At 34.5% G+C, this 26,848-nt stretch overlaps 2 protein-coding genes across 2 annotated transcripts in view; both read right to left on the bottom strand.

Annotated features, from left to right (window-relative positions):
• LOC127454894 (collagen alpha-1(XII) chain-like) overlaps positions 1-9,488 on the bottom strand; it is a 141,251-nt gene extending 131,763 nt beyond the window's left edge. Inside the window, exons 1-5 of the mRNA XM_051722398.1 lie at positions 9,378-9,488; positions 8,606-8,709; positions 1,742-1,858; positions 1,511-1,651; positions 533-586 (exon numbers count right to left, since the gene is read on the bottom strand). Of these exons, the coding sequence (XP_051578358.1) occupies positions 533-586; positions 1,511-1,651; positions 1,742-1,858; positions 8,606-8,675 (382 nt within the window). The 5' untranslated portion in view covers positions 8,676-8,709; positions 9,378-9,488. The remainder of the gene's footprint in view (positions 1-532; positions 587-1,510; positions 1,652-1,741; positions 1,859-8,605; positions 8,710-9,377) is intronic.
• Positions 9,489-17,596: 8,108 nt separating this feature from the next.
• On the bottom strand, positions 17,597-26,675 carry LOC127454893 (cytochrome c oxidase subunit 7A2, mitochondrial). Its single transcript, XM_051722396.1, has 4 exons — positions 26,543-26,675; positions 24,704-24,793; positions 20,487-20,571; positions 17,597-17,801 (listed from the first exon to the last, which is right to left on the bottom strand). The coding sequence occupies exons 1-4, from the start codon at positions 26,558-26,560 to the stop codon at positions 17,743-17,745; spliced, it is 252 nt and encodes an 83-aa protein (XP_051578356.1). The 5' UTR covers positions 26,561-26,675; the 3' UTR covers positions 17,597-17,742.
• Between the last annotated feature and the right edge of the window lie 173 nt (positions 26,676-26,848).

Raw genomic sequence — 26,848 nt, 5'->3', positions numbered from 1 at the left:
CTTTAAAAGTCTAAGTATGAAAGCTTAATCTTAAGAACAGTGTCTATAAAAAAAATGGTTTACTAGAATTTCAATGGGATTTTTATGGCTCCATGATGATTTGGACCCACAAGAAAGAAGAAAAGTGGTGGAATTGGGTCAGAACAGTAATCTTTTCCATTAGTTGAAAACATGATGTGTGAGTGTTTGAGGATCAATGAATGAGGCTGGAAGTGACTTCACCCCTCCACCATATTTTATCAGCCACTTTATCCAACAGCACAAAGCAAAGATTTCATGAGCTCTGATTCTATTTCAATGTTTTTAATTAAAGGCTATTTTTACATTTCCAACCACAAACTAGGGCAAAGATTCTATGCAAGCAGTAACAAATTTACAAAGACCACAGTGGTTGGAGCAAAAAAGTCCAGAGGAAAAATATTTGGTATTGTACGTAAAGTGCCATTCGATGGCTGACAAGAACCAAGAATATCCAAAAATCTGAACTATTAAGGAATGGTGATGATTAAATCTGATGAATAGATGTACTTACTGGTTGCATCTGACTGTGGTTTCCTAGCTGTTCCACTGGTGTTACTGGATTGAACTGGAATAGGAGGCAAATTAATTTATCAACAATGCTTGACATTTTGTAAAAAAAAAATGAAAGAATTTTCCATTGAAAAAAGACAAAGTGGACATTTTAGTGGCAAAGTCGAAAAGCCCACTCCCAAGTTTCTATGATATTCTTGTCCCTACGGCTGAGGTTCCTCCTTCAGTGTAAGTGTATGGGATTTTTTTCCCATTTTTCTGCCAAGTTAAAAGTATGTTTTAAATCCCTAACCTACATATGAGCAATAATCAATGTTGGGAGTAATGTGATTACAAAGCAATAAGTTACTATAATTCAATAACATTTTAGTCAAAACTAATAAAACAGATTACATTTTTTATTTTGTTACTGACAGTTACTGACTATCAATTGCATTACAATTAAATTACCTATGTTACACATATTACTAAAGCAATAATATTTAAATCATAAAATAGGAGTGTGCACTCCATAATGACTCGTTGCAAGGACAAAAAGCTTGGTGTGGAGAGTATAACTTGCATATGTCAATGGATGAGAAGTAAAAGTAGACATTATTTTGAATTCACTAAGCAGAAAAACAAAAAATTTGACTTCAAGGCCCCGCGTTCTCCAAGACAATATTCAACACACACCCAGTAGATCCATTCTCATCTCTGGTTGAGAACCAATGTTTTAGAGAGTAATTTAAAATAAAGTAATGAGCAATGTGGTTAGTCTTCCACTAAGCAATCCGTAAAATAATCTGATTACAATTTTAAAGAAGTAATTTGTAATCTGTAAGGGATTATTTTTTGAGTAACTTGGGAAAAATTGCCAGAGCAACACTGGCAATAACAGTGAGGCTTATCTTAGCAAATACGATTAATAAAAAGAGGAGGAGAAAATGAAAAAGAAAGAATGACTGGTTAGTTAGAATCAGAAAATATTGCCACTTACTAGTTATTTGACCAAGGATAGGAATACTTTCTTCCATGCTATCATATGAATTGATTGACACTGAATAGTCTATATCTGGAGTCAGATCTGTGATAGATGTGTTTGTAGCCGAGGCAGGAAGAGTGAAATCTTTAGAATCATCTGGAACAGATAACAAGATAGCACGTCAGAAGTTGCTCAAAGCTTCTCACAGAACATGTAGATAATGTAATATGGATATCCATTACTCACCTATATCTGAAACTACTTGTATTCTGTAGCCATGTATCTGAGATGAAGGCCTCCTCCATGACATTTGCACTGTGTTTTCATTTAGGATTTTAAATTTCAAGTCTGAAGGGGGCTCCACTGCAAACAAGAAGTTTGTTGATTCATTATCAAGAAAAATTGAAATGTCTGAATAAATAATACAAATATTGAAAGAAACAATACTGTAGATGATTTTAGAAATCCCAACGACAAACACTTCAGGACTGAAGTCGGGTTGTTTATTGTTGGGCAGGACAAAGAGAATCAAGAGTAAAGATGACGGAACACAACGTAAGAGGGTGACGGAAGCCATTTAGGATCAAATGGCCTTTTCTTGAGTTGCATAACCTGGAATCACATGGCCTGCAGCTCAAGCACAGAAGGACTAAACACATTTCAAGACCTATAACTAATGAAACTTCCTCCGCCAATCCATATGCAGACAACCATCCAATACATGCTGAATGCAATCAATACAAGGCATGCCCGTTCACCGGAAACAAAAGTCTGATAATAAAAGCAAATCAACAGACATATCAAGACAATACTTTTTCATTCCCAAGATATTGATTATACAATGGAATCAAGTTTTTAACGTGTCAAAGGTATCAAGATGGCTCTGTCAGAGATCAAAACCATATGTTATATATATATACGCTTTGTATATATAAATATATTCCAACAAGGCTCGAGTACTAACAAGTTTATTGAAGGCACACATCCATTGCAAATCTCAAAAAAAGAATACACAATTTGTCATTACAGACCTTTGTGTAGTTCCTTTTCATTCAGAGGGTGTACATGAAAAGACATACAAATTTTGACACACTAATAAAGAGGTATAGAGGAAAATGTACGACAAAACAACAAAAAATGTCAACAAACAAACAAATATTTTTACTCATATAGGGGGAAAACTCACATCCACAGTGTCATCAAAGTGTCATGCACATGTACATGAGAAAGTTGCCATATGAACAACTTGATAATCTGTTTCCATGTACACAAGGGACCACACATAGAGATGCTACAAATATATTCCAAAATGATATTCTTTCATAGATATTATTGACATGCAATCTACACAATACTTCATAAAGTGGAACTCATTTCATTGAGTGGCGCTCTAAGAAAAGAATTCCACTTGAATACTCAACATTCATGTTACATCTACATGAATACTGATGATTGAGGAAGATCTCTATTTCAGAATAATGTCTTAAATGCAATGAATGCACAGGAAAAGAAGAGGTGATCTGAAATGCAAACAAAAGAGGAAAAACTTCATATCAAAAAAATGAATTAGTATATTTTACCAAAAGGTTGCAGCATGCAATATTTTAGTATTGTGGCAAAACTCTTACAAATAAAGGTTCTTAAATGGTTCTTCACAGAACATTGGGATCAGCAAATAGTATTTTGTCTACAAATATCTAAACATCCTTAAAACAAGAAAAAAATTACTTGAGAAGCAGAATGGCATAAGATATTATGTCTTGTTTTCAGAGAAATCTTATAAAATGTGGTGGGGGTTTATGCTTAAATTAAGAAAACATATTTGCTAATGGGGTTAGAAAAATAAACTTGTTTTCACTTTGAATCAAGTTTTTTTTTTCTTAACCCATTGGCAAACAGTTCTTTTCTTGTTATAATTATAAACATAACCTAATTTTGATCGATTTCTTTGCAAACAAGACAAATATCCTACTACATTTTCTAGTAAATGCATCTTGTTTTAAAAACATTCAGGTATTTAGAGTTCTTCTTAAGAACCATTTTCCGCTGTATTCTTGAGTTGGCTATATGGTTCTTTCAAGATCTGTAATCTTACATTGTAGGTTCTTCAGATCAGTGTATTCGTTTCATGGTTCTTTGAAGCACCAGAGAATGGTTTACAAAAATATTTGACCAGATATTATAAAGTTAACTTTGTTAAACTAAAAAAGTTTCAATGACATTTGGCTGTTTTTGGTTGTAATTGGAGCCTTGATTTTTAAGAGTCGATTTCAGAGATTAGAAAACTAAAACATTAACATGCTACTAAAACATCAACAACATGGTGATTTATCATCATCTACACTGAAAACCCTATTAAGATGACTTTATTAAATTAATTGAGTAAACTCGTTCACCTCATATCAGTTGAGTAATTGTTTCATCAAAACTTGTGTAATTAAGTTCACTTAACTTGGTGAGCATATAGAATGAACTTAACTATTTAGATGCAAGTAGACTTAACTCAAATTTTCTATTTAAATGTTGTCAATTGTACTCTATAATTTTAAATGAATGGACTCAAATTTAGATCATACAATAACACAATAACAATAACAATAATAAAGAAGATTACAACTAATCATCAAGTCCATCATTAAATTAACTTATTTCTCCACAGAAATGCATAGACACCTGTTCTTCCACATAGCCTTCATTTTGTACTCAATAGTTTGAGCTATTAACACTTAAAATCTTAAGTCTATGGATTTTTAAGAAAAGTAAGTTTAAGGACCATACATATTTGAGTTAAAATTTGACATTTCAGCTAATTAAAACAATTAGATTTTTCCAGTAATGACAACATTAGGGTTTACAGTGTAGAACAGCAGATCTTCCCTGTAGAAATCTGGATCATGTTTTGTTCATGCACTTCTGTTCAAAGGTTGCTCAATTATTAACTCTGGCATAATAGCCAGCTGGCTAATGTGGATATGGCTAAATGTCACATGCAGAAACAAAGGAAAGAAAGTTTTGGGTGGAAAGAAAAGTAGATGGAAGGAGGCCAGAGCACCAGAATATCATTTTAAAATAAACGATGGAGGAAACACACCAGTTGCACAGGCAAACAACAAATAACACGACCTGAACACAGATTTGAGAGTCTGCTTCAGAAAGAATGCTCACCAACCTGACGCATCAAACTCATACGGCCTGGGCAGATTCCATTCATGTGTCCAAACAGGCCCCTGGCCGTCTCCAAACCCATGAGTCTTCATTGATTCTCAGAAGTCAAGCTGAGGCATCTTACGGGAGGTGTCACGGCACCAGCACACAAAAATAATCTATAAAATACTACCTACCATTCACTTTCAGGCTGTCTAAGATTTGACAAAGTACAAGCATAAATGCCAGCTTACTAGTGAACTATGAACTAATGGAATGTGACGGCTTTGTTGACTTTGTTGACAGTTTAATAACGAAAGTGACAAAAATGTCTGCTCGTGTTGAGTTTGTGGAAACTTCAGGATGAAGAGGCCCATCGGGAGAAGTCCTTTTGCATTCCCTGGAGAGAGTCTGCCCCACGTCAATAACCTCCAGCCAGTCAGGCATTCTTTTTGGCTTGCGCCATTGCCAGGCTGCTCGGAAAAGAGGTTGGAGTCTCCCAGAGAAGCCAAACAGATGCCAAAGTAATTCCGAAACATGTGCTGACATTAAACATTACTGCATTTTAACTTTCCATATGGATTGCAACTCAGCATTTTCAAAAGCGACAGCAGGAAGCCTAAAAAGGCTCTTTGTCTTTGTGCTGTCTGAGGACTAATTTGGCCCTCTCATATTACATCTTTCCATTCTGTTACAACACACAAAAAAACAAATGAATTACAAGTTTCCATTCGGTGTTCCAGTTGAATCAAGCTCCATCCTCAGATGTTTTTACATCACATCATTTTCGCCCGAGACAACTGTCAGTGGACTAAACTGATGGTGTGTGGTGACTTATTTGAACTATTTATTCATCTTAAACTAAAACAACTTAAATTCATGTGGCACAAAAACCTTATCCATTTTACTACTTTAACTTATTGCACTTAATAAAATAGGTTTTTATTTAACAGATTAATAACATTTTTCCCAGGTTCTTTTCCCTGCATTTCCAGCCATACATTGTGCTGTGAACAAGTTTTAAACTACCACATCTATCAACTCTATCAACTTCAAACAGGCTTTTAACTTTGTGTTCTTATGGCAGAAAGTCAAAATAATTGTCTAACAAAGATAACCTATTTATTTCTGCCCTAACAACACGAAATCTCTTACATAATAAATATACTACGTAAATACACTAAGGAGTAAGTAAGACTCATATGCGTGATAACTTCTTATTAATTAAATATGATTAACTTCACTGAAATTGTTTAACACATTAATTTTTCTTCACAATTAACGTATTTACCAATATGACATTAGATTCTGACATTTTATTCAGCTTCGTGTGAGTTCTGAACACTGGTTGGAATAGGGCAGAACCTTTGTGATGTGTCAGGGGTCATTACACTGTTGTACACACCACAAAACACACACAACAGTGATTCCGTGTCAGTGATCAAGTGATGGAGAAAGTAACTTAAATGTAATCTTTTTTTTACAAAACAAACCCAGAAGGGACTTGTGAAAAGCTGCAATAACAAGTCCAGCTGGAGTGAAACATTAGCTTTTCCAAGGTGTCCCATTGCGCTTCCTTCTTACCAGACAATTTGGATGTAATTCATATCATTATGTGGACAGTGTCAGTGCTAAAAGCTAAAGAATATGTTCTCTGAAAGCGGTTTTCATGAGGAGTTCGAAGAGGCGCAAATCATGTAAATGCGGCTTCACAATTGTTGTAGCAAAGTGGATAGCCACGATTAATATTGTGGAGGACGAGGGTTTAAGAGATTTGTTGCACGGCTCGCTGGAATACTCGATTCTGATTGTTCAATGGCGCCATCTTGTGGTCTGATGTGTCTGAGTAACAACCGCACATCCGGGGATTAAGTCATATCAGACCGGGTATTGCGAGTCATCTTTCCTACTTCTCATATCACCCTGTGATCTCTATAAGTAGGCTAATAAAATCATTTAAACTCATTTCAATGTTTCATGCCCCTTTATTTAATTATTTGGCAAGTAGTCTTGTAATAAGCCGGATAATAAGCTGTAAGACTAAAATAAACACCACCAGAACTCAAACCAGACATGCAAATCAGCTGTTCAGCTATTTTTTTTCTCTCTCACATAAAAACATAATTTCAATGCAAATCAATATTTCATGTCCATTTATTTATTTATTTGTTAAGTAGCTGTGTAATAAGTGGGATAATGTACAGTCAGCCGGTTGTTATCGCAAATTAAACCCCTTCTGGGTGATACAGTGCTTTGTATTTTGATGCTTGCTTAGTAAAATGTTAATAAAACATTATTGTTACACATTGTTTTCTTTTCTAAAAGGGAACTAAAGGCATTTTCACAGGAAAAGTACAGTAAATGCATTAAATCGCAATTAACTATGAAAAATCATGCAATGAAATATTTGAATCGACTGACAGCACTAATACACACACACACACACACACACACACACACACACATATACACGGTTAGGGAGTAACGGAATACATGTATCAGGATTACGTATTTAAAATACAAAATATTAGTAACTGTATTCCACTACAGTTACAGTTTAAATAGTTGGTAATCGGAATACAGTTACATTCAAAAAGTATTTTGATTACTGAAGAGATTACTTTGCATTTTATTGTCATTTGTTTCATTTAATATTTAGTCCTTTCAGATGGAAAACATTTATACATATAAATGATGTGATCCAAAGTGCATTTGAAAAGTGGTGAAACACTTTCTTATGATGTGTTACATTCATACGAGCAGACAGAGAAGTCAGTCTAAAGTATGTTTGGAGCAGCAGAAATAACAATAAACATTGTGTAAATTGTCATGTGAATATTTAGCTTTATGCTAAGCAAAAATGCTATTTCTAGCCAGTTTACATAACATGTTACCAGACACTATCATATATTTTGATCAAGAAAATCCACATTAGAACATTAATTCTTTATTCTCTAGTAAGACCTTTGATATAAGGGCAAAAATGTTACTCTTGATCAGAATTTTTGTATTTTTTTCCTGTAAAAATATCAAAAAATCCTTAATTTTACAAATTTGTTTTATCTTGTTTTAGAAGCAACACTGGATAATATATTTACAATTTTTTAAAAGAATGTATTTTTAACATGTGTGTGTTTTTTATTTATTTATTTATTTTTTGTCCCACTGAACAGGCAGAATTTTTTAAGTCAAAACAGGATAGGATTCTGAGATGCTATTCTTCTCACCACAATTGTACAGAGTGGTTATCTGAGTTACCATAGACTTTGTCAGTTCGAACCAGTCTGGCCATTCTCGGTTTTAACGTTGTGGCTGATCGGTGTATATATACAGTATATATATACTTCAGTAATTGCTAATTTTCCCTTTCCTGATGTTTAATTGATTAATAATGAGTGTTTTAATTTCACAGACAGTAAAATTAATTAGACTAATTAGTCTAAGTAGTCAGCAGTAATTAATTATATAGTAATTAATTAGGTGATAACTGACTCATAAAGGAAATGATTACCATCCCAGACTCATGCTGCATTTCTTCTGAAATGCCGAAGCATGGCCCGCAACAAATTACAGATTACTTTCCAACATATTTTTCCTTAACATTTCAGTATACACACATTTTTACTTTTATTAAAAAAAAAAAAGAAAATATGAAAAAAGGTTGTGTATCTTTAGGAGCATGTGCATCTATGTACACTGAAATCATGTAACATTACGAGTAACACATTTTTTAAATATATTAATTTATACATTGCTCATTTATATAGACTATTAAATCTACTACTAGGTTTAGAAATAACAACACGATTTAGTGATCAAATTAGGACTAGACTTTGAATGTGGTCTAAGGACTTAACTTTAGGGATATTCAAGTGTTCTAAATGAATACATTTACACATATTTCAGTTAAATACTTAAACTGTTAAAAAGGTTAAAGAAGGAGAGAGACAGATGCATGGACTATACCTTGAGCCTCTACTGAATTCAGTAATAGAGTTAAGAGTGCAGCAGCGGCCAACGACAGCCTGATCTTCATGTTTACAGAGACTGTCAGCAGCTCATTAATTAATCTACAAAGAAAACATATATTTATATACATATAATTCATCATAATTTCTCTGTCTATTACACAGAAGAATCATTTTATTGCGTTCCTTTTTATTACATGAACAGTTGTCTCAAAATTTAGAAATGTAAATCATCTTTAGCAAGTATACAAGTCACAAGTCACAAATAAAGAGCTTCTCATACATGACTATTCTGCACTGATCATTTCAAAATGTGAGACCTTGATCTGAATTATAGATCATGAGCGCCTCCACATGGAAGTTCATAAAGATATATCTCAAATACAATCATCATTCATTCCATTAATACAAATGAGGCAAACCTAAATTAATAATTGTCCCGTTGTAATTATTTTTATAAACACTTAATAAATATCATTTTGTTTAATTTTTTTTTATTTATTTTTTATTTTATTTTTTTGCATTAGGTCAAACACAGTGTTATAAAGAACAGATGCCAAATGTCTAAAAAGAGTAACAATAACGACTCAGAAAGGGATTTAAGTTTCACTTAGAATTTTGACATATGCTCACTAAAACATTTAGAAACAAAACATTCATTAAAAATACTCATTTGATGCCTGAACCCATGCAAATCTAAAGTATTCTGCTGTGATGTGTGAATTAAATGAAGAAGAAAATAAAAAAGGAAAAAAACATCACATTCAGACCTGTTAAAAGTATCCGTCGATAACACAAATGGAAAGTATAAGCTGATGTCCCCCTCTCCAGACACAGTTACTGAGAGAAAGCCCTTCCTCTCGTTCCTCCAGCAGTGAGGGAATGCCTCGGTAAGAATGGGAGGTATCTGAGCTCAACCTGACACTAAATAGGGGGTTGTTCCCAAACTTTACTCCCTTACGAAATTCTTCAAGAATGGAGCCCCCACTTTTAAATCAGAGACACTGGACTGTTCTGTAATGGGATGGGCAGGGATCCACATCAGTCCGTGGGATGTAATTGTGGTGGGCGTTGATGTTACTTTGAAGGTCTGGAATTAGACGGTACATTCCTCAGACTCAGATTCTGCTCCAAAAAGTTGGACTAAGCATTTTAATTCATTCAGTGTGGGAAAAATAATTATAACAAATGAAAAAATGTGAGCGTCTGTCTTTCAGCGCCACATTTTAAGGGCTAAGGGCTAAAACTGCAAATTAGTTGTATTTGGCAGGATATTTGTGAAAGACACGTCCTGTAAGGACATACCGATAAAGATTCTTTTTGTGTGGGCTGTAAAGTTGCGCCATTCGAGCGCGCGGCGCCACTCGATAAACGATCATATTCACAGCAGCACCATCTGTATTTTTTGAAGGGAATGACAGCGAGGCTGTGAGGGATACTTATGGTCTGTTGAAGTGTTTTGGATCGTTCTTCTGACAAAACTTGGGGGGGAAACATCAATAGACCAAAAACTCCAGAAAGCACAAGTTGTGGAAAATTTGCTGTGATCTAGGAGCTTCATACTGTGTAAGCCACTGAAGAGACTGTGAGTCTATCCCTCACAGCCTCGTTTTCATTCCTGCCAAAAATAAAATATGGTGGTACAATAAAGCTACTGTAAAGCTGCTTTGAAACTATGTGTGTTGCGAAAACCACCGTACAAATAAAAATGGCTTGACTTAACTATAAGGTCTATTATAATAACCAAGCTGACTAAAGTTTAACCCTTGTGCGACCTTAGATACATTTTTGTCTTTTTCATTTTTTTATTTTTATTTTTTTTTTCAATCATTTTGGCTGTGTTAATGCCAACGGCTTAATTAAATTTAGGCAAAGGTGTGTATTTTGGGGGGAATTTTGATATTTCAACCTCAGTTACTATAATACACTGTGTACACAAAATAGTTACACTCAGGAACTTAAGGACAAAAATGTCCCCATTGAAACCCATTAAAACTGCAATATTTGATCCCAGTGCCATTAAAGCATAAAATCATGAATTCTATTATATTATGCTTTCATTCTGGAGCCCTGGCTTCAAAATGTTAATTTTTTTTATATTTTCCAGCAGATGGCGCCATTTTCCCTAGGTTTAGCCTATGGAGCAAATACATGCTTTTTTCCTATTTTCTGTTTGCTGTATTATAAAGCACTGCAGGCCAACTGAATAAATGATGCAGCTAAAATTGTGTGGGTGTGTTGGTGTGGATGTCAGAGTGTGTTTTGTATGTGTGTACTGAGAAATTTGTGTGTATGTGTAAAAAACAACAGTGGCATTATGTAAATAAACTGCCATTTAAAGGGTTAAAATCCTGAAAATGAATGAATATTTGGTAGTTTTGATCAGGACTGATGTTGGTTAAAAAAATCTAAGTCAGTGAAAGTGGAAAATAATATTAATATATGAAATTTTATGTCAGTTTTTTGACACTGACATTTTTGTCCTCTAAGGTCTAGAGTGTTTTTTTTGTTTGTTTGGTTTTTTTATCTGACACTGCACAAAATATAATAATGCATCAAAATCAGTGTTGTTGCTAATCATTGACTTATCCCAGACTGTGATAATCCCCCCCCCCCCCCCAAAAAATGTCCCCTTAGCATTTTGTATATGGAAAACATATATATATATATATATATATATATATATATATATATATATATATATATATATATATATATTATTTTTTTCATAAAAACAACAATGGTATTATATAAACAAACTGGCATTTAAAGGGTTAAAATCCTGAAAATGTATTAATATTTGGTAGTTATGATCAGGACTGAACTATTGGTTAAAAAAATGAAAATATTAATATATAATATTATTATGGCAGTTTTCGACGTGGATATTTTTGTCCTCTAAGGACCTCTGAGTAACTTCTTTTTATTGATGCACAAGGGTTAAGCATGCTCTTCATGAGATATATGCGAATATATGAGTCATGAGTGGATGTAAAATGTGCATAAATATGACTAGCTAGGATAGACGGGAGCGTTTTAGTTTGTCGCATCCCTAGCTGTGTTGACAGACTCTACTGAATCACGATTAACATACAGGCTACCACAACTGCGTACTAAAAGTACTTCATTACTCATGATAAAGTGTGTACTGTTAAGTGTGCAGTAATCCACTACGCCGGTACTGGGAGACTATAGCTTTTTTGTACCCCTTTATAACATACATACATTTTATCACTTACTTTAAGGTTATCCATTTAAACACTGTTAAGGCACTTTTTGTTAAAGAAAACATGAGGAGGGCTATCACAAACCCATCATTTTCTTCATACTGTGCTCTTAATCTGTCATACTATATAGCAGAGTTGGAGTCTTGATCTTGTGGTCTTGAGACCTCTTAAGACCACATAAATGTGGCCTCAGTCTGGATCTGGGTCTCATTACTCAAAGTCTTGGTCTAGGACTTTGTCCCATTACTTGGTGTCTTTGTCTGGATTTCGGTCTCAGACCACAGTCTAAAATATATGATTAAATATGAAAATTTTCCTTGACCTTTTGAGCTAAAAGAGTTCATCGTACTATGAAAACATACTGTAAATTTCAGAACTCAAAATGTCCTCCTCAGTCAAAAAAGAGCATTTATTGAAACTGAACTGCAAAAACAACTCGTTCTGAAATTCCGCAACTTTCTGACGTCAGGTGAACACATATCAAAATATGAACATATGACCGCCCACATGTACATATCAATGATGCCAATTTGCAATTCAGAAGCTTTGTCCACCCATTCATGGTGAGGTAATAAGGAGGAAGCTGGATACAGTACATAGTATTACACAGTATTACACACACAAAACTATAACACGGAAGAGACACCTTTTTTCGCTTATTGCCTCTGGTTAGGACATATCATTAGTCCTAAACACCATGCAGAAGAACTATTTCTGAATGAAAGGGCAATCAAAAAATATATTGGACTTGACATCAGAATTGTGATATTGCAGTTCATTATGCACTGAGAAATATTGGAGGAAAGTGGCTAAAGTTTTCCTGTTTTTATCTTAAAAAAAGGATCATTTTTTTCTCATAATTTTGAGCTAGTCTGCTAGTTCAACTGTGAGTTAAAGCAACAATATTTTATGTGTCACAGTGTTTTATCTTTTTATGTCTATTTGCAACCAATTCACGTGAAGACCCCTTTTGAGAAAGACTTTATTACTTTGGACAAACAATTGTCCTCAATTTTGTTTGAACTGATTAACTTTATAGGGAGTTAAAGTTAATTGTTGATATTCCTTGTATATGTTTGGTAATTTTGACTTTTGAGTAGACTTTAACCCTCCTATAGTATTGAAAAATAGCACCTTCCTTTGGTGTTCATGGTCATTTTTTTTTTTTTTTTTTTTTATGATGATAATGATACCATTTCTTCTTCCCTGAAGTAAGAACAATCAAATTATGCATTTCTTTTGGGATTTTATGCTATTTTGATGTTATTTACATGTCAAATTCTACATTTGACCATTCATTTGCATATACAAATAAGCAAATAAAAACAAAAATGTAAAAAAAAAAAATCAGAAACTACACTTCTACAATTTGATACATGAAGAAAAAAGAGAATGTGACATAAATTGGATGAAGGTTACTGCCATCTGGTGAACAAAACATAAATAACATGACTTGAAAACCATGTCATGCCAGTAACAGCCAGTAGATGACTGTAGACACATACTGTGTAGTTTGATGGTTTGTTGTAACCTAATTTTATATTTTATCACAAGATATGCATTCGGATATATATTTAGACATTATCAAACTATTATCTGTCAAAGTTTAGCATTTTAAAATTGATATGAAGTGTCAGTTTTTGTAGTTTGTCATTATGCTTATTAAACCTGACCATGATGCTGCTAAGATAAGACACAGAATAAGCATTTTTCTACCAATCATTTATTTCAAACATAAAAATGTAATAACTCAAAGTAAATGCATAATAATGTCAAGAAAATGAACATCAAAAAACAGAAATGCAAAATTCAGAAAAATTAATGAGTATAAATCAGAAGAATCAGAGTAAACATTTTATAATTTCAAACTTTCTATAGTAAAATTGTATTTTGCAAACGTGTGTGTGTGTGCGTGTGTGAGATTGCTGTCATCAGCTGGAAAACAACAGATGACTTGTAATGCCAACAATGACCAAAAGATGGATGTAGAGCTCCACTTATTGATGCCCTGGTTCGGTGTGTGTGTGTACGCGTGTGTGTTCTGCATTGTGAGTGTGCTGTCGTCTCACCCTTCATTTCTGAGTGTGTGTTTAGCATTGTGGCTGATTTATTGTTTTGTTCTTTTGACAAATGAAAAAAAAAAAAAAGCTCTGTGTTATAGTCTCACCAGTTTGTGTGTGTGTGTGTGTGTGTGTGTGAGTGGGTGTGTATATTTTGCACTAAGGATGTTTAAGAGTCTCACCCTGTAATTTCTGTCTGTTCTTTTCTGTATTGTATTTGACAGATAAAAAAAAAAAATGCCATGTTGGTCTTTCCATTCATTTTCAATGGTCAGTCAATTTTGACCGTGAATACCAAAAGTGTCATTTTTTGTTGTTTTTTTTACGACCTCTTAGACTCATTCGAATCAAGCCTAATTAAAAAAAAATAATAATAATAATATGTTCAGATTGCAAATGGAGAATAAGTCACTAAGTCTTGTACTGCTCAAATAAAGGAAAACATTTTTATCAAATGAGGAAAATGTATTATGGTAAAAAATGACTGAATACATTCAGAGGGTTAAAGGAATAGTTCAACCAAAAATATTGCTTCTATCATCATATAATCACCCCTTTGCCATCTTAAACTCGTATGACTTTCTTTTTTCTGTGGAACAAAAACAATGATTTTTGAAGGCTACATGATGTGTGTGTTTGTCCATACAATTTAAGTCAATGGGGTCAAAAATGGAGAGTTTGCATGTTCTTGCATCAGTTCTCACAAGAACATGCAAACACGCATGTGTCAAGCATGAGGACGCACGAACAAGCTTCTCTCATGAATGTGCACAGGAGAGCTGGGTGGAGGTGAAACTTTTTGGTGAATAAGGACTGAATATTTGCTTTGTTTCTCACCCAAAGCGATCGTATCAAAAGACATGGATTAAACCACTTGAGTCGTATGGACTAATTTTATGCTTCCTTTATGTCCTTTTCAGAGCTTTACAGTAGTGCCTGACCGATATATCGGCCGATATTAGCCTTTCACCGATATATCGGTATCCGCTTATATTTTATCGATATGCGCCGATATGAAAACTTTTTTTCAGAACATATAATGCATTAAACAATACTTTAGAATTGGTGTCATAGCGTAGTTTCCCAGCAGAGCACGCTCCGACTCCATTGTTTACAGAGCTGACTCTGAACTGACAGTGGCTCTGCAGACAGGGCGGAGTTAAATGGTGTGGATTTGAGCGGTCTCTTTTCCTTAAATTTCTAACTAGTTTGTGAAATACATACTGGAAAGATAATAAAAAATGACCCCATCTTTTATATAACTAATATAACGTTAACCCTGTCCCTGACAACCATGTCACTCATGTTTATCACATCTGTTTGCTGTTAGCCAGCTATAGTTTGTCAGTGCAGTCAGTAATGTAGCAGATTGAAAGGTAAACATCAGAGCATCTTTTTGCAGCTCAGCATACAACGGTGCGGTGGTGGACTGTGTCTGTTGAGTGTTGATTTCATGCTACGCTGTTACCTAGTTGGTGAGACACAATGCTGGAAAGTAAATAAATCCATCTTTTGCTCTCCGTGGCAACGAGCTTATAGCTAACTAGCTAATCACATAGCTACTTTCATTGTTGTCAGTGTAAACATGTATTCAACTGTTTTGTTCAGGATTTACAGTTTGGTATCCCCTTCAACCGAACAATTCCACTCGTTGCATTTACAAAATGTAATATTTAAAAGTCTGGTTTTCCAGACATTAAAATAGGATATGTAATAAAAGTAAATTTAATAAATAGTATATTTGCCCTGTGTAAATAATAATATATAGGAACTGTATCTAAAATAAATAAGGGGTGATAGATAAATAAATACTAATACACCAGGCTGGAAAAATAGACATTTATTCGTTTTAATATCCTATATATATATATATATATATTGAATGTGTTGAAACTTGACACCGGGCGACGCACCCTAAAAACGGCACCATTGGATCGGTTTCATACTGAAGAGCTGCTTAAAAGTACGTTTTCTCTCTCTCTCTCTCTCTCTCGCAAATGTAAATGAGTGTAAATGCCAAAAGAGTTTATTCTTTATTTTAATGGTCAGCATTTGACTGATATTACACATACAGTACTGATGTTTATTTAGCTACTTATTGTATTTTTATTTATTCTTTATTTAAATGGTCAGCAATTGACTGATACTAAACAGTACTTATGTTTATTTAGCTATTTATTGTATTTTTATTTATTCTTTATTTTCTCAGTGTTCATTTCTAGAATTTGTTGACAATGTATAATAATAATGTCAAATATTCTTTGATAAAAATATTTGTTTAAGAAAGCAGCCTTCTGAGTACCTTTGCATAGACATATCGGTGCAAAATCGGTGAAAAATCCACATAGAAAAGGTCTGTTTTCATTCCAGCTCAAAAATTAGATATATCGGTCACCATATCGGTAATCTGTGAATTTTCCCCCTCTAAAATCAGTCTCAAAAATCCCATATCGGTCGGACTCAACTTTACAATTTTGACTCCCAATGATGAACATTGTATGGAAAGACAAAATATATTCTTCAAAATATCTTTGTTTACGTTCAGCAGAAGAAAGTCATATGAGTTTGACACTGCATGAGGGTGGGTAAATGATAAGAGAATTATACTGTTTGGGTGAATTATTCCTTCAAATACTCAATGGAAAAAGAGAAATTCCGCAGTGCTTCAAACTGCAAATTTTACTCTAAAATATCAAGTTATATTTAAAAAAATGTTTTTAAGATTTTAGACAGCTTAATTCAAATGAGTTCCCTCCTTATTAGATTTACAGTATGGCACTGAAAATAAGGTGAAACTATGTCCGAAATCTGAAAGGAATTCTGCAATAAATTCAGCATTTTCTGTTTCAGTTCATTAAAATCAACAGCCTTGGTCAAGTCTTGGTCTCAAAGTTTCGGGTCTTGTTCTGGACCTTAAAAGGTCTGGTATTGGCCTGAGTCTCAGAAGGTCTGGTCTTGACCACAGCTCTGCTATATAGTACATGGTATACTGCCCCAATTTTATATATATATATATATATATATATATATATATATATATATATATATATATATATATATATATATATATATATATACACACAGTACTGTGCAAAAGTTTTAGGCACTTGTGAAAAATGTTGCATAGTGAGGATGTCTTCAAAAATAATGACATAAATAGTTTTCATTTATCACTTCATGTCATACAAAGACGAGTAAACATAAAAAAGCTAAATCAATATTCGGTGTGACCAACTTTGCCTTTAAAACAGCACCAATTCTCCTAAGATACACCTGAACACAGTTTTTCTTGGTTGTTGGCAGATAGGATGTTCCAAGCTTCTTGGAAAATTCACCAGTTCTTCTATTTAGTCTCAACTGCTTCTGTCTCTTTATGTAATCTCAGACTGACACGATGTTCAGTGGGGGCCATGACATCTGTTGCAAGGGCTCCCTGTTCTTCTATTCTAATCTTTTCTATTCTATATATATATATATATATATATATATATATATATATATATATATATATATAATATATATATAAATAATGCTCTTCCCATTTTATTTTATTTACATCTTTGACAAATTTTTTCACAAATGTAGTCCTAGTAAATATTAAATTCACTGAAATGCATGTATCTTTAATTCAAATTAAATATAGTTTTACAAATTATTGTGTTTGAGGAGAGGTGAAAATGTAAGAAAACATACAGACGTTGGTACAGTGGAACGTTTTATTACATGTGATTGCTATGTATAATGCTATCAATAAATATTAAACCAATGTATTCACAATAACTGTCAGGACATATAATTCTGAGGATTAATCATCTTTACGACTCAGACACATGAATAGAGGGGCATGTTCATTCCTTCTTCTTGGGCATAGCGGCATTAATCAATACATACACCACATAACCGCACCCTGTAGAGACAAGAAGGGTTGCACAATAAACAAATGCTGTATAGAGCATACAATTACATATTCAGTTCATTCTTTCAAAAATGCTGAATCACGGATCAGACCACACCTAAATTAAATTATTGGTAATCTCTGTAATATTTCTGAAATGTGTAACACCTACACCAGTTGAACAAATACTACACAGACAACATGAACATTTTATGAACAACATATTAAATTATTTAGGACTATTAAGCATCATGTTAGTGACAGTTTCATAGAAATTCCACTAGAGCAGGACATGTGACATTCATTTTTCAAATTATTCAAAAATACAATCAAAATTCAACTCATACAAATGAATTACTTGAACACACACTATGGTGAAAATTCGAAGTTATTTTTACATTTTTTCTTAAAGTCAAAAGTGACTACGTTTACACGCACTTAAGAAAACGGTTTATCCAAGGCTTTTTGTAAAAAGCAGCGTTCTGAAATGCCATGTAAACGAGAACACCGTTTTCCTTACATAGCTTAAAGGATTAAAAGAAAGAGGTTTAACACACCCACGTTTCTCCCGGAGAACGTGGTTTATGTGGCCATGTAAACACATTAGAAGCATTCTTACAGGTTTTTAGAAGAGTGCGCATGTGCTTGCGTGGAACAGACCAGATAAATAACGTAGGATGGAGCCATACATCATATCAACAAGTCAACAGAGCGGAAAGAATTCAACATTTCTGGGAGTACAGTGGGAAAAGCATATACACTGAGAAACATACCCATTTATACACACATATTTAAAATATCGACTACTGTCCCTCAAGTACAATGGGGGAATCCCTGAGTTTGGCGTAAGAGGGGAAACCTCACTATTGCAGCGCAATTCCGCTTTAGATTGCAATGGAAAGTTAATGAAACAAACACTGCAACTCTGGAATATTTGGAAATAAAGTGAAGCAACAGAGAATAAAATAGCTAAATCTTCTTTAGATCCCATGTTTGTTTTTTACACAAGCATTGCAGGGAAATTACATTGATGTGGAGAAAGCTGCTTACTGACCGAGACACATGTATACTAGAATAAAGAGAAAGCCATGAACACAGTGCATGTAAACGGAAACACTGCTTTCCAGCCTTCAGCAGCTTTCTTGCAATAAACGGCTTCCTGGTGTCCATGTAAACGAGGTCAATGTCATGTGGTGTAAACGTCAAATAAATAAATACACCAATGTCTCATTAAAAGCTGAAATTCTTGAAAAAAAATAAATAAATGTTGGCATGAAAAGTGCAGAACAATATTTTATTATTAACTTAAAAATAAGCAGTGAAACAATTGTTTTAATAAATTATTAATATTTGATAAACTGTTGTCCAACAAATCAAAGTCAAGTGGTGTGACCAATATGTTGTTGTCATGTGACAAAAAAAATAAAAATAAAAATAAAACAGAGGTCCCCTTTAGACCCTCAAGACTGTTTGTTGGGTTATACATTTTTATGAAAAGGCATTTTGTTCAGGTCATTTGGTTTAACTCTGAGAAAACTTCTTGATATTCTTGACTTGAATTCATATTTGTTGAAAGAACTTTTCACCTTGAAAAATATGTTTGAAAATCTTTTTTGAAATTAATAATTAAGTTGTGTGTACACACTCATGCATTCAAGGCCAAAGGAAAGACTTTAAAAATGTCATGTGGTGTAACCATCAAGTAAAGTATTAAATCCTTTTTTTTTTTTTTTTTTTTAAGAAAATGCTATGATGATTTTCAAAAATGTATGAAACTAACTTGGACACAAAGATTATTTCTACTTCTTATTTGTCAGTGACTACGTTTACATGGACACCAGAAAGCGGGTTATTACGAAAAAGCAGCGTTCCGTTTTAAATGCACTGTATATGCGGCGTACACTTTACTCCCGTATACATGCAGCTCGGTCAGTAAGCAGCTTTCTCCACAGCAATGTAATTTCCCAGCAACGCTTATGTAAATAACAAACATAGTATCCAAGAAAGACTTCAATATTTTATTCTCTGTTACTTCGCTTTCTTTCCAGATGTTCCAGAGTTGTTGCGGTGTTTGTTTCCTTATCTTTCTATTGCGACCTGCAGCGGAATTGCGCTTCAATAGTGGGGATTCCCTCTTACGTAAAACTCCGGGATTCCCTCTATGTATAAGCGCATATACGCAAACGTGAGGGACCATTAATATTTTACAGTGGTGTTTATAAATGGGTATAGTTTATAGTGTATGTTCTTTTCCCACTGTACTCCCAGAAATGTTTTGTTGACTTGTTGTTGGGCTCCATCCTATGACGTTTGTTATCCGGTCTGTTCACGCATGTGTGCACCTGTTAGAATGTGTGTTTACATGGGCACATAAGCAGCTTTCTCCGGGAGAAACTTAGGTGTGTTAAACCGCTTTCTCTTAATCCCTTAAAAGGCGTAAGGAAATGGGCACTCTCGTTTACATGACGTTTCAGAACGGCCGCTTTCTGCAAAAACCCTGAAATAACCCGCTTTCTTAAGTGCATGTAAATGTGGTCAATGAGCCAGAAACAGAAGTGGCTGTGACGGTGGCAAAGGAAATGGCTTTTTATCAAAGCAATATTCAAGCAATCTAAGAGTATTTAAGTTAAGCAAGAAATGCAGAGGGGAAAAAACTAAAAGACTGCCAAAGTGGCAATCCAAATGTCTAAAACTTACCAAAGACAGTAAGGGCCATTGTTGCCCTGTACAAGAGAGCATCTTTAGCGCCTCCCTTCAAATGAACTGGCATACCGTTGTCTTCCTGGAAAAAGAAATGGAACAGCATATCAGTGTTTGATACCTCAGCACTTGCTTTATGAGGACCACAAGTGTAAATTTCCACCAAGCACTTGTGTGTGTGAGTGTGTGTGTGTGAACATGAGTAAGAGATAGGGCCTCATTCTTGAAATACGAGCAGAATGAATGTGTAAATCATTCATAATTCCAGTGTTGCACTGAAATGAACACAAATTAGTTCTGCTCGTATTTCATGAATGAGGCCCAAGGAGGAAAAACATTTTCTGTATTTGCAACTTTAGAAAGTCAGAAAACCCCTAAACTGCCATAGATCTGATTCACTACTAGATTATACAACTAATTTGTAAACTATATGTTTTGGGAAATCATTACAGATTTTCTATGCAGTGCATGGTCAAATTATTTTAATTAAAAGTCTAATTGGTTTTATAGTCCATTACATAAGACTTGAATGTAAAGTCTGTAGTACTATGAGTAAAAAATAAATAAAATAAAAACTTTTATGATATTGTGATAATTAGGGATGTCCCAATACAGATACTGGTATTGGAATCGGGTCCGATACCGCCCTGATGTAATTGTACTCATAAAAATGCTCTGATACCAAAAACCGGAACTATCTTACGTAAAAACGTCATTCCATAAACATTTAGCGCACAAATTAAAATCACGTTATGTCCTTGTATGATTATTGAACTGCAAAGGCTGCAAATTAATGAGATAAATATATAGTTTCCATGTGCTGCGCTTCAAAGTGAATGATACCTTTAAGTAGAGATCGACCGATAATCGTTCAATATATTCAAGTATCGGATATCATTTTTGTAAAATCGGATCACTGATAAATGATGTCATCTGGTGGGTGTTTCAGAAATTGCACGCAAAACCGCCATTACAGCAGTGCGTGTGAAAGGAAACAATATGCTGACTGTTCAAAAGTAACTTGCTGTTGCAACGTGTTGCTTGAATTAATAAACTTTATTCAGCCTGAAGCCATTGATGCTCAATTGAGATGTATAACAAATAAATGATTGATGTGTAGTTTAAGGTTAACACTATAAGAAACGGAGACGGACTCACATAGTGGAAGACAAATCCTGCAAACTGCCAAAGACGTAACATTACATCAATCAAATCGAAGAGTCTTGGATGAGTTCATAATGGAAATAAAATGGTTTACTTTAACTCTTTGTTGCTGTGCTCATTAGTCTTGTAAATTTCCCATTCACCAGGTTGATTCTCATGTTCCAACAGAATGCCCACTGTATATATAGCCAGCTAGAATTTCCTTAATTATATACAATTTTACTATACAACTTTATTTCGCTATGGAAATTAATTATCTCCATGACACCGTTTGAGTACAAGTTTTGTGTGAACGCATAGAAATAATTGGGGCAAAATACTCGTGTCACAAAAAACGTGTCTAAAATTGCTTTGTATCTGGTGAAAATGAGCGTTGATGAGATGTGCATCACTTGCTTCCAGATCGGCTTCAGATGCTCTGCTCACTGTAAAACACTAAAATAGCGCACTTTTAGTAGGTATTTTGTTAGGCAGCTGTTATAATCTAGACCAAAAGAGACATTTTTAATAATTCTGATTTTAACCATGATTCTGACCATTCGGTACTCTAATCGCCGCGATGTATTTACCGTTTGTCACTTTCCTGAGAATGTATACTTATTCCAGCAAACCATTTGCCTTTAGCCACCTAAACCTTTTAAAACTGTAGTTTAAAATGGAAGATTACGCTTATGCAAAGTGGGTAGACTTAGATGTCGTTTATTTATGTTCTCCGTTTGTAAACATCAGACGTTTTCAGTTAAATTTGCCTATTATTATTATTGATGTTGCTGCTGTTGTATTATTTTATATATGTTCTCGGGTCCCGTCGGGCCCGGGTAGGGTTGTAGACCTCTACCTCAAAATAAAAACCTACATCTGGAAATAGAAAAAGTATGACAGAAATATATCACTACTGTATAGTAGGGCTGGGCGGTATGGCGATATATATTGTGGGGACGGAATAAAATGTTAACCGGTAGAGAATTTTCTATACCGTCTATATCGCGGTATGTAAATATCTGTGTGCGCAATGCTCCTTTTGGCTGCACGTGAGACTGATAGCGAGAAACAAACATGGAGAAAGATGAACACAGAAAGCGGGACGACTCCAAATCCACTCAAACCCAGGAGACTAAATTTATTTTTGGCTCTTAAAGGAGCCGTTTTCTCACATTCATGGATGAAAGCGGTTATTCTGATGGCCGTGCACAGCGTGCATGGGGCAAGAGAGAGCACGTTTCAGGTTCTAATCACTTTACATTCCGAGAAAAAATGAGGAAGAGCTTGTTTTTTTTTTTATATATAACATTTTATCCCCTTTTCTCCCCAATTTTTGGAATTCCCACTACTTACTAGGTTTTTGTGGTTGCGCGGTTACTCACTTCAGTCGGGTGGCGGAGGACAAGTCTCGGTTGCCTCCACTTCTAAGACTGTCAATCCACGCATCTTATCACGTGGCTTGCTGTGCATGACACCGCGGAGACTCACAGCATGTGGAGGCTCACGCTACTCTCCGTGATCCACGCACAACTTACCACACACCCCATTGAGAGCGAGAACCACTTAATCGCGACCACAAGGAGGTTACCCCATGTGACTCTACCCTCCCTAGCAACCAGGCCAATTTGGTTGCTTAGGAGACCTGGCTGGTGTCACTCAGCACACCCTGGATTCGAACTCGCGACTCCAGGGGTGGTAGTCAGTGTCAGTACCCCCTGAGCAAACCAGGCCCCGAAGAAGAGCTTGTTAATGTTGATTCTCCGCTAAAAGCCCCCATGCTTTTTATAGTGTTGCTGACGCTTTCAAGCTTTCCTACCCGCCTCTCCGCAAACACGGAGGGAAAGGCGATTAAGTAAAATCCATTAGGAATTATTAAATAAATTACACCTAAGTCAACCGTGCATTTATATCTAGCAGGCTACATAGTTGCCAAAAATGTCTGCGGTGTCCAGTGGAAGGCTAAATTAAAAACAAATACCTGATGGAGGAATTTGCTCCAGAATAAAAAAAAAAAAGAAATGCTGATGTTCAATTACAGAGAAGCCTCTTTTTTTTCCTTCACTGCAATGTACCATTAGGCTTCTTTGGACATCGTTTTAAATAAAAAAGAAACTTTATTTTTTAAAACAGTTTTCATCAAAATACTATGTAAATGTAGGCTATATGCCTATATCTTCATGTATATCTTTATCAACCAAAACTTTTAAGATATCGATATATATTTTTTTGCTTATTGCCCACCACTGTCACATGGATAAAACAATTTACTGATTTGTTAGCGTTTCAAACAGAGGCCCAGAGACAGTGTGAAAAAATTTCATTTAGTACTATATAATGATATAATGTTTTTGTGCAAACTCCTTAACTGACATTATAAGTGAACCTCAAGAAAAATAATTAAATTAAAAAAAGCATGACATGACTCCTTTAATTGTTCTATTTTTATTTAATTAAAGTTTTAATGAATTCATAAATAAAATGAATTCATCGAATTAGACAGCATTTTGATGAAAGAATTGAAATAAACTGTTGATATAGAATTCAGAAACAAAAACAAACAAAACAAACAAAAAACAGGTATCAGCGAGTATGAAAAATGGTATCGGGACATCCCTAATGATAATACAGAAAATTATCAAAACAGCCACCCTTAATTTGGCTCCAGGCTGCCTTAAGCAGAATATGCCAGCATCAAAGCCAGTGATATCGCAGTTACAAAATAAGTGAAGCTTTACACTACATGTTTATTTTGACGCTTTTTCTATTTGAGCATTACAACACATGCAATGATTAGTAATTTCAGCCTATTATTCAAGTGAACCCTAATAGCGAATCATTTCGTACTTATCTGCTCATCCACAATACCAGTCCAGAACCTGGGAACAAATTGCAATCTTTAACATTAACTGTACATTAGCAGTACCATTAGCAAGTGCCAAAAAGAACAAAATGATAGCAGAATACGGCAAAGTGAACTAATTCTAAGGCTTTAGGTCATTAATGACCAAAGAAATGAATCTGACTCAATATCTAATTGCATTAGATCAGAACTAGTCTAAAGGACTAACCTGAAACATCTTCTGCTTTGCAGGGACTTTATTCTCCAGCTGTCTGGGTGTACTACTGGTTATGGTCCGTCTGGTAACCTGATGTAGGGTCTACAAGAAAAAATGGTTACTGTTTTAATGATTTCATGATCACAAGCATAATTTTGGCTGTGTTAATTCCAACAGCATACATTTTGCCAAAGGTGTATATTTTGGGGGGAATTTTGATATTTCAACCTCAGTTCCTATAATACACTGTGTACACAATGTAGTTACACTCAGGACCTTCAGGACAAAAATGTCCCCATTGAAACTGCAATATTTGATCCCAGTGCCATTAAAGCATAAAATCATGAATTCTATTATATTATGCTTTCATTCCGGAGCCCTGGCTTCAAAATTTACATTTTTTATATTTTCCACCAGATGGTGCCATTTTTCTCATGTTTGGCCTATGGAGCAAATACATGCTTTTTCCTATTTTCTGTTTGCTGTATTATAGAGCACTGCAGGCCAACTGAATAAATGATGCAGCTAAAATTGTGTGGGTGTGTTGGTCTGGATGTCAGAGTGTGTTTTGTATGTGTGTATTTAGAAATTTGTGTGTGTGTGTGTGTGTGTGTGTGTGTGTGTGTGTGTAAAAAACAACAGTGGCATTATCAGAATCAGCTTTATTACCAAGTATGCTTACACATACAAGGAATTTGTCTTGGTGACAGGAGCTTCCAGTGTACAACAATACAAAACAATACAAAAACAGCAGCAAGACACAGATAATAATAAAAAATAACTATACACATACGTACATACACACAGACACACACATACATACACACACACATATGTAGTGCAAATCTAATACAAATCTGTTATCTGTTATGTACAGTGCAAAATACAATATGTTATGTACATTGCAAATGTTTTTATTTTTTTTTATTTTATTTTTTTTTCAGAGGAATTAAATGGCATAAGAGGTTGGATGTGTTGGATAAATATAAAAAAACACTAAACTGTGTATTGGACATAGTTATTGCTCAGTGGGGCAATTTAACTGTTCATGAGATGGATAGCCTGAGGGAAACAACTTCCTGTTGGTTCTGGTTTATATAAACAAACTGGCATTTAAAGGGTTAAAATCCTGAAATTGAATGAATATTTGGTAGTTATGATCAGGACTGATGTTGGTTAAAAAAATCTAAATCATTGAAAGTGGAAAATAATATTAATATGTAATATTATTATGGCAGTTTTTTGACGCTGACATTTTTGTCCTCTAAGGACCTCTGAGTAACTTTTATTATTGACGCACAAGGGTTAAATCTCCTATAAAAGCTTACAAATAACAAAAAACTCAATTTTAATCAATAATTTATGGATACATTTTTATTTCACTTTTGAGAATTGAGAAACAAATACATCCCAAAGAATGTTTATTGCTAGAACCTTTATCTGGGTCAGAATGACACCTGGCATAAAATACATTGTTATCTGACATAAGCATAAGCCCATTAGACCTTCATCTTTAATAATAACGACAATACAGTAACGATGGTAAACATTCACGCACTGTCGATCTCTCCAGTAAACCTACTTTAGTTTCACCAGTGCCTCTTTAGCTCAATAATTGCATCAACTCACATATCACTGCAATAAAAAATTATTTGTGTGTTTTAATAGTTAAACTAATAAACTGTTCTTCTGAGTTGAGCAGGAGGTCATCAGAGCAGCTGCTCATAGGCTAACTGTGTTTCTCTGCTTTGATCAAATCTTATCAGTCCGCACTATGAAAACATATTCGATCACATTCAACCTTCCTCTAATCAAATGTGATGAAAACACAAATAAATGCTGAAATCTCACCCTTAAGTGTCTAAACATGGTGATAATTTCTCCTTCAGATCGCAATGCTCAGGAAGTCGCACCAGCACAAGGACACTGGATAATGTCACTTCCTTCTTCTGCTCGGTTTGAGGCTGAGTAAGCATCGAGAGGCGCATTACTGCCACCTACTGGTCAACAGCGCGCAAACGTGTGGGCCAGGTGTCGTGATCTTTTTTATTTTATTTTTTTTTTTTTTTTGCATTTCCAGAGACCTTTTAGCAGATACCGTCCACATGTATTAAAATTAATGGAAGAAATTGGAAAACCCAACAGTCAATGAATGCA

Source organism: Myxocyprinus asiaticus, chromosome 17 (assembly GCF_019703515.2).
Source record: "Myxocyprinus asiaticus isolate MX2 ecotype Aquarium Trade chromosome 17, UBuf_Myxa_2, whole genome shotgun sequence".
Classification (NCBI taxonomy): domain Eukaryota; kingdom Metazoa; phylum Chordata; class Actinopteri; order Cypriniformes; family Catostomidae; genus Myxocyprinus; species Myxocyprinus asiaticus.
The sequence above is the reverse complement of the archived record's forward strand: the minus strand, read 5'-3'. Positions and strand labels throughout refer to the sequence as shown.

What these genes read in the sequence shown, in the direction of transcription:
- LOC127454893 (XM_051722396.1), bottom strand. An exon ending in CAAAGCAGAAGATGTTTCAG is followed by an intron (nt 20,572 to 24,703) that starts GTTAGTCCTTTA and finishes TTCTTTTTCCAG; the next exon opens with GAAGACAACGGTATGCCAGT. An exon ending in AATGGCCCTTACTGTCTTTG is followed by an intron (nt 17,802 to 20,486) that starts GTAAGTTTTAGA and finishes TTGTCTCTACAG; the next exon opens with GGTGCGGTTATGTGGTGTAT.